The sequence below is a fragment of the Zea mays genome, chromosome 3 (genome assembly GCF_902167145.1).
Source record: "Zea mays cultivar B73 chromosome 3, Zm-B73-REFERENCE-NAM-5.0, whole genome shotgun sequence".
Lineage (NCBI taxonomy): Eukaryota > Viridiplantae > Streptophyta > Magnoliopsida > Poales > Poaceae > Zea > Zea mays.
The window spans coordinates 176712107-176720819 of NC_050098.1; the positions used below are offsets into that span (position 1 = coordinate 176712107).

Genomic DNA, 8713 nt, shown 5'->3' on the forward strand with positions numbered 1-8713 from the left:
AAACTAGAACTAGACTAGAACTACTCCTAATTGTACAGGAAATAAATGCGAAATAGAAGTGTTGTTGATTTGATTGATCATTACAAATCGGGCGTATACCTCTCTATTTATAGAGGAGGGGGGCTGGATCCTTTACAAACTAATTTTCGAGCGAATTCCGTGAATCTAGCTAACAACCGTAGCACAAAACTCGGAACGTTAAACTGCTCTGCGCATGCGCGGACCGTCCGGTCTCAGGGCCGGACCATCCGCCCTCTCAATTTGGTGCTCAACAGGTGGAAAAAGAATGGGAATAAGAGTTTAGAAGGTAAACTCCTACTAATCATTATCACGAGGAAGAGTTATAATTATGCTTTAACAAAAGATAAATGTGTCACATTCGTTCATCATGTTTTGGCTTATAAATCTCACTCAACCCCCCACCCCACCCAATGAAACAAGGGTATATTTCTTCGATCCTCTTTTTTTAGGCCTTGTTCGATTTTATTAAGATGGAAGAGAATTAAATTCACTTTTATTTAAGATTGAATGAAAATGAATTTAATCCTCCTCGATCTACCCCTGACTAAACAAACGCATATTGAGTTATTCAAAGAACCTCTCTCAATTTTCTCCACCAACCAAACAAAGAGATTTTGACTAAAAATCAAATTGAGAACTTAGTTTTGTCAGCATCGGCCCGCTAGAATCGCGAAAACGAAAATTGTCTACAAGTGGGCTGGGCCAGGACGAGCCGGACGAAAAGTTGTGGTCGCGTCCAGTTTGGGCCGCATTCGTGCTGTGTACAGGCTTATAGTAAAGTGTTTGAGGCTTGAGCTTGGCGCGGCAGTTGGGCTCTAACAACACCCTGTTGCTTCACCGTTGCCGTAGTGGCCCACTCAAGTCCGCGTCTCCGGCCACGAGTATATCCATCCTACGCCGCGTTCCGCAAAACCTGGGGCATGGCGCATGCCGTCGCAGCCGGACCCGGACCCGGACTAGTCGACGTTGCCGCGCCGCAGCCGCGTGACGGCGAGAGCCCCCGCGCCCTGCTGGAGCACGACGTCTTCCTGTCACGCCGTGTGAATGGACGAAAGCCCACGCCTTCCTCGTTGCCAACGGCCGTGCTGGAAACAGGTGAGTCGTACGCGCAGCTGCGCCCAGTTTTTTCTTTCTCCAATTTGTCCCCCTGTCTCTCGCTTCAGCTTTGCCCGGTCAAAAAAAGCCCAAAAGCTGGCAGCGCGACAAACGTCCGACGAAGGGCGACGCGTGTCGCGGCGCCGGCCCTTGCGCGGTGGTCTCTGTCTATGGCACCCATGCCGCCTTGGCCTTGCATGCGCGTATCTGACAGACCTGACGCCTGGATGATGGCGTTCGATTGCCGCGTCCCGTCCGTGCTGGCCGAGGCAGAGACACCGCGGGACCGGGGCTCCAGCCTCCTACAGTCCCGCCGCCGCGTGTACGTACGAGCCTCGAACAAGGTACGGGCCACGACGGAGTGCCTTGGAAGATGGCTCACACAGTCACACGCAGCAGGGCTGCATAAAAGAGGAGCGAGCTCGCAACACGACGCCGACGCGCGTGACGGTGGGAGAGGCAAGAATAGTGGTTCCAGATGCAGTAACAGTGCTAGCCTTCTGATCTTCTCCGTGGAGTATGTGTGTTGTGGTATATAAAACATGGCAACGTATTTTAGTATTGGCTTGCACCTGATACATTGCCATAAAACAGTTGTGCAATTAACTTATCAGATGATCTATCACTATATTAAAATTTAAACTCTAATTTCTCGTATTTAAGAAATTTTTAAAATTTTCAGTCATTTAACTACACGATGATCGCACGAAAAAACTTAATCGCGCAATAGTTTTTTCTATACATTATATTACTGTAGCACTACTAGACTGCGCGTCAGATCTGGACGCGCATCTCGCGGATTTTGTAGTGGCAAACGTGGAGAAAACCTAATCTCAGTCACTTGCAACGCAAACATCCAACTACTCCAATCGTGAGCGACAAGGGAAGGACCCAACCAGGTGTACGTACAGTGTCTCTGTCTCAGGCGAAGCGACGGCACCGCCGGAGCGAGGTCGCACGCAGATACAGCCTATCCCTGTGCTTTTTAGGTGTGCCGCTGCTGGAAAAGCGAGCAGGCTGATGAGCTGCAAAAGACCGCACCTCCAAGGAACTCGACAGCACCACGAGATCATGGATCCGGGCAATGATGCGTCTCGTTCTTTGGCGCAACAGCAGCAGTGCACGGAACCAAAGCTCTCGATGGACGCAATGATGATGCTTGCTCTGTGCCAGTACGACGCAGGGAGGCACGGCATTTGAACGCTTGCATTGCGTCCATGGCTTGGTGGCACACGACCAGAAACAAACACGAGTGCTGCATGCAAACAACTCAAAAAGTCAGGGTGGTTTCGTTCATCCCGAACAGCAGCACTCAGACAATAACCGATCAAATAAATATTCATGCCTTAGATGATGCAGTGTTTGCTGGTCAGCAATCCCATATTGCATCACTCCAGATTTATCACTGAAACTGTTCAACCACCATACATCAAAACCAGGCGTACCGCAGCAAAAGCAGTAGCCCCGGTAGGATTTGAAGCAACAACAGGCCCAGACCGGACTCAAGCCGCCCAGAGTGAAAAACAGCCTATACTGATGAATTATTGGCAAAAACCAAAAGAATTGTCAACCATCAGGAAGCAGCAGGAGGGGTCGCTGCAGCCGTGACGGCGAACAAAGAGTATAGTCATTCGGGGGGGGGGGGGGGGGGGGGGGGGGGGGGGGGAGAAAGGCCTACATAGCTACCTTTACAGAGCTGTTGCTATGTATGTATGGAGGAGCTTCAGAAGTTTCGTATCTGGTATACTACTCTCAACAAAGCTGTATCTACACAACAGGCCTCACGAGCTCGACAGGCTCGTCGCGGCAGGTGTTGCCGGCACCGCGCTGCTCTGCGTCGAGTTGTTCTTGTTCTCGCCCCAGTGCCATAGCATGCTCTCCCAGAAGCAGAACTTCTCGAAGCAAGTCTTCAGCCTCGGATCGGTTATGTTCCGTTTCCAATGCCCGTCGGTGAAGTTCGCCTTCTCGGCCTGCCGCCGCTCCCACTCCAACCCAGCCTTCAGCCTTGACCTCAGGAGGCAATAGCTCTGAAGCTTCTTCGGCATCTTGTTGTGCACCTTCCACCAGCGGGCGTGCGCAACATCAGTCGCAAACTCCCGCAAGATCTCAACGTTCCAGTTGCAATCGTAGTCCCGGAAGCACAGCCATGGCTTCCGCCCCAAGTAGTGGAGAACGTAGAGGATCGGTGGGTTGGCGCCGAACAGCCGAGTCTTCTTGGCCTTCACTTCGTCCTCGTCACCCTCCCAGAAATGCTTCAAGAAATTCATGTGCTTTGGAATCCGGTGCCACCATGTGAATATCTCATTCAGGTACCCTTGGTCACCACCGTTGTAAGATGTTATCTCGTTGATGTGCTCCATCAGTAACTGGAACGTGCAGTTTGAAGGCTCAATGACCATCACTCCAGAGTTGAAGAGTGTTGCATTGTTCCCAGTTGCGGTGATTTCCGGCATTGCAAACAAGAAATCAATGTTCCTCAGGATGAGCAGATCAGCATCAATGAAAATGACCTTGTCATAATCTGTAAGCTGCCACAGCCGGAATTTGCTGTAGTTCCATTCGTTGTAGGCATCACGCTCGGCTTTGGGATTCCGGATCCTCTGTATTATTCTAACCTTCCACCCAGCAGATTCCAGCCCCTTGCGGTGGTGGTCGCTTATGGTGTCATCAACAAGAATAACAAGGTCCCTTGTTGATCCTGCTTGACGAATGCTTTGAGCTGCTGTTATCGCACCGCAAACATATTCACTTGCTGAATGCAGTATTGTAGCATATGCTTCTCTGCGTCTGTCTACCGTGTAGAGTCGTGCTGCACAAGAAAGGATATTGGTCATGATTCAGGTGCAAAAAATAGAAAGTGAATAGGGGCCCGTTTGGTTTCTTTAGTCCAGGGACTAAAGTTTAGTTCCTACCATGTTTGGTTCTAGAGACTAAAAGTATTCAAAAAACATTACATGAATCATAAAAGGACCAAAATACCCTTTAGTATTTTCTCACCATTAGTGCAACTGAAATAAAGTAAGGGACAAATGGTGGAATTATTATGGTTTAGTCCCTTTTAGTCACCCCTTGAGGGACCACCGTTTGGCAATTTAGGGACTAAACGGGACTAAAATGGAGTGACTAATCTTTAGTCCCTCAAACCAAACAGGGCCTAGTTATATTTTGGGTTTCTTTTTCCAGCAAGTTTAAAGCAAGCTAGACTGTCATCGACATATTCCAGAAATGATAGGTGTTCTAAACTTCTAATATTCAACTGTAAACTTCCTCTGGGATGTGGCATTATTTGTATCCATATGTAGCATTGAAAAGTTCATGCATGCAATTATAGTCTACTCATATAGAGTTACTACGTTTTTGGGACATGTGCATTAGGATAGACTAGGGAAATAATGAGCATCTTTCGATGGGAAGCTATTGAATGCTTGATACAATAGTGAACTTACCTTTTGCGTTGAGTGGAACAGCAAGCTCACAGGAACCAACAGGCAGCCTGAGCTTCTCCTTTAGAGCCTTCACGTCAGGTTTGTACATCCAAGCATTGCCTTCACGTTTCACTAGGTCCTTGCAAGAGAAGAGGTTTGGAATTGGGAAGCAATCAGTCACAAACAGCACATGGATTCCTCTATTGCCTCTTGCTGTGGCTGCTGCTAATTTTGCTGCTGACAACTGCAGATGCAGCCTTGCAACATCTCTTGACCAACCCGCCACACGAGTACAGGGAAGCTTAACAGCAACAACATCAAAGTGTGTCGCTCTTGAAAAACTAGGATCTGGAAGCGAAGGACAAGATGGTATCTCTGTTTCTTCCTCCTCATCTATCCATTCAGGATACAGAGTTTGCCAGGTGATGCTTTCATTGGCATGCTCTAGCCTTATGACTGAAAAATCACTTTCTGGGAGCATATGTGTCCAAGCACTGAACTCAGTCCTGTTAAAATTCAGGAGTCCAACACTGAGCTTTTGTTCACCAACATTCAGATTTTGCATGCTTTTATATACATCCTCCCATTGAATGCTGGCAGAAGATATATATCGGGGATCAGAACTCCTCTTATCCCATATCCACCCATTGACAAGCCTGCAAAAGCATCGCAGACAGCATAAGCACCACAAAAAATACATTGTATTGTTATATAAAAAACTTCATAGATCAATCACGAAGTCATGACGCCATGAACTGATGGGGAGGTATCATGATCCTCTACTGCATTATTGGATATTGCGCATGTATACTCACCGAGAGCTTGACTGCAACTGATGTTCATACACAGATGGTGTGTATAGGAGTGTTAGAAACGCAGCAGACATGATAGCGAAGAGCAAAAGTTGCAACGACCGGAATTTGCAACCAGAACTTTTCTCCAGCACAAAAACATCAAATTTCTCAACCTCTTTGAAACTTTTGCTTTTCTGGGTCCTTCGCTTAGCTGTGTCCTCACTGAAAAAGTACAAAGAAAACAATGTCAGGGGCAGAAACCTCTTCGATGTCTGTATTTTAATAGCAAGTAGTAATCCTAGTCGTAAAAAAAGGATATCGAACAACAACATATTTGATTTGTATTACAACTGTTTGTGGATGCAATGCTGTCATCGCAGAATGTAACTGCATGTAGGTTCAAACCATTTATTGGTGATAGAATGGAGAATTACACCAGAGGAAGAATTACAGATGGTAAATTGCTGAAGATATAAGTGCAATCTCCAGCTCATGTGATCACTGTGATTTACCTAAACTACAAGTTAGCAACACAGATTTTTCAACAGTTCCATGCCAAAATATTTACAAGTATACTGTTGAAATGATCACAACAGTCAGAGGTAACAAAACTATACTCATAGACCTTAGTTTAAAAAGGTAAAAATAAATAGTACTGGTGTTGGTGTTTAACTTCCCTAGAAGATTGCATTGATCTTATATTTATTTAATACTCTGCCTCGGAAGGAGATGAATTCACTGAGATGTGGCAGCATCTGTGAATAGTACTGACTTGTAAGACTAAAACTAAAGCATTCAAAGCACATCTTTTTTAGAGCAAAAACTTGCGGTATCACGTATGTATGTGTGTAAAGTGCTGAATCAAACAAAAGTTGTTTGCCTGTAGAAGAAAAAAGGCTAAAGGAAAAAATACACACCCAGCACTGAGAATTTAAAAGGAGCCAAAGGAAATTAGTGGACTCTGTTATTGTCGAGACCTCTACTTTATTAGTCACATCTTTTGGGAAAGATGGGCATAAATGAAGATGTTTGGTACCTAACCCTCCATATTCTTTGAATACCGTGGAACACGCAACCAAAAAATTGCATCCCAGCTACAGAGAAGAAAGCTTTTTCTTCCCAGTACTAGGGGTAAACATCGTCGAAAAAATTTGGTCCAAAAATATGGACCCTACTTAGATAGCCGAAATCACCGGTAGGGCACACACCAAAACGCGCCATTTTCTACACGCCAAGCACGGCAATTCAACGGTCCGGGGCCAGAGGAGGCACCAAGCAGCAGCAGTAGCTGACCTGCTCAACGTGGCCGAGGAGCGTCACTTAGGCAGCTTTACGGCATTTAAAATAGGGCTGCTGTCACAAGGTGCAGTCTTTGGGGTCAAAACAGCAGGACGAACACATGGATGGCCACCGACGCCAGGCTGCGCGCTTTACGGCAGAAGAAACGGCCGAGCTCGAAGCAAAATCTTTGTTGATTGTTATTAGAATCCAGATATGGGATACAAAATCACCACACCAGAGAGTAACTTTCGGCCAGGAGAACCGTGAAAATCCCGACGAGTGTGAGGATGGGCAGATTTACAAGTTTGAAACGCATCGTCGGCGAACCATCAGCATCCATGCATATCATGGGCTGGGAGAAGGGGCAAAGTTCTTGCTAGTTTCTCTGACGGACTGGTAGAAGATGTCATAAAAGCATAACCACCACTGCCAGCACCACCTACCAAATAGAGGGGGCGGAGCATGGTGAACGGAACAGCGACCAGAAGGGAAGGGACGGCATCTTGTACAAAGGTACATGGTAGTAGTACCGCAACACTCACTGCTGCAAGATTGCATGATAAGAATGGAGGATGGCACCACCACACCCCAGACACAGGCATCAATACGAGCTTAGATGCAAATCAATACAGCACGCAGCACATGACCGCACATGGTAAAGCAAATGGCGCATCTGAGACTGAACCTGGATTAGCACGCTATCGCTATCCACACCGAGCAGAACCCCAGCACAAAAGCGTGAGCAGCAAGCGGGCTGAGGTGAGTGAAGAGGTAGGGGAAGGGGAGGGTAGATCGAGACTGGACAGTGAGATCTTACGCTGCCCCGGTCGGCCTGTACCGGGCCTCCAAGGAACCCATGCGCTTAATCTCCAGGATCCTTCTCGGCGCTAACCCCCACGAAGGCTCAGTCCGACCACGCTTCCACCGCCCAGGTTGCGCCGCTTCTCATCTGCAATAGAGACAAGGAACACGTCAGGATCCGCTAGCTTTCGCGGTTCATTAAAAGCAAGCAAACAAGAAGATGCCCGGATGACACACAAGGGCAGACACAACAGAAGCAGAAACCTTCGTTAGACGAAGCATGAAGGGCATGAATGGGAGCAAGTCGGTTAAAAGGGAGCAACGACGCGAGGTAAAGCTGCGAACCGGAATCTACCGAAAAAGAAGGCAACAAATCAAGCAAGAAACAAGGGAGGGGAAAAAAGGAGGTAAATCTGCTGCAGGAAGGGAGCGAATGAACGCCAAATCGAGCAAATGGTGGTTCCACTTCCACACACACACCCCACCACCACCATACCACCAGAGCAAAAAGAACCCCGAAAACACCAAGAACAGATCAAGCGCCTCCCAGCAAGAACGCATCGGAAGAATATGAAAGCGCGGTAAGAACCGGTGGCGGCATAGGCAGCGTGGCGCGTACCCGGAAGGCAGCCGACGGGAGGGCGGGCAAGCGGGCGGAGGCGGCGAGGGCTTCAATGGCGAGAGCAACGGGCGGCAGCAGGAGCGGTGGGACGCAGGCAGTCGGTGGAGGTGAGAGGCGGCGGCCGAGTGGGGCTCCGGTTGGTCCTCGGTCCTTCCTCCCCTCTCTTCTACAGAGCTCTGGGTGGGCTTGAAGAGCGGAGCAGGAGAGGAGTTGTATATATAGCGAAGATATATACCCCGCTGCAAAAAAGCAAAGGCCGAGCTGGTTTAAGCAAAGCAAGCACATGAAAATGGGAAGCGCGCGGCTGGTTAAATAACCCGTTTCCTCAGGTGGGCCCTCGTCGCGTACGGTCGCGGACAAATCTTTTGGCCCTAGAGGGGCCCGGCCATCCGGGGGCACGGTGATTAGCGGAGTCGGTGACGGTGAGGATGGTTAGCCACCAAAGCAGTGGAAGCTGGTTGATGCCTGACGAAAAAGCCATACCGCATTCTTAGATTACGATATGACGAAAGCTGGCTTTGCAGTAGTAAAAACGAAAGATACATGGATCAATGCACTAGCAAAGAATGCGTGGCTTGTGTTTTTAGTTTTCAGTTAGACCTCTTTTGGATTAAAGGATAATTTTTCCTCATCCTATGTTTTTTGAACTATGTTACTCCTATAAAATTCCTACG

General features: G+C 47.9%; 1 protein-coding gene across 2 annotated transcripts; it reads right to left on the reverse strand.

Annotated features, from left to right (window-relative positions):
* Positions 1-1938: 1938 nt before the first annotated feature.
* On the reverse strand, positions 1939-8320 carry LOC100193311 (uncharacterized). 2 transcript variants are annotated; one of them, XR_004856881.1, is made up of 6 exons: positions 8037-8320; positions 7434-7565; positions 5357-5557; positions 4563-5197; positions 2803-3925; positions 1939-2371 (listed from the first exon to the last, which is right to left on the reverse strand). XR_004856881.1 is itself a non-coding variant. In NM_001394745.1 (5 exons), the coding sequence occupies exons 2-5, from the start codon at positions 7472-7474 to the stop codon at positions 2898-2900; spliced, it is 1905 nt and encodes a 634-aa protein (NP_001381674.1). In that variant the 5' UTR covers positions 7475-7565; positions 8037-8304; the 3' UTR covers positions 2093-2897. The 2 variants fall into 2 exon arrangements, 1 of the variants encoding a protein (NP_001381674.1); NM_001394745.1 differs by having other exon boundaries at positions 2093-3925; positions 8037-8304.
* Positions 8321-8713: the final 393 nt, after the last annotated feature.

Excerpts from the sequence above, each read along its gene's own strand:
- LOC100193311 (NM_001394745.1), bottom strand. The coding sequence starts at position 7,474 with ATGGGTTCCTTGGAGGCCCGGTACAGGCCGACCGGGGCAGC. Across the intron at positions 5,558-7,433 it reads TACAGGCCGACCGGGGCAGC|TGAGGACACAGCTAAGCGAA; the intron begins GTAAGATCTCAC and ends GTACTTTTTCAG. Across the intron at positions 5,198-5,356 it reads CAGTTGCAGTCAAGCTCTCG|GCTTGTCAATGGGTGGATAT; the intron begins GTGAGTATACAT and ends ATGCTTTTGCAG.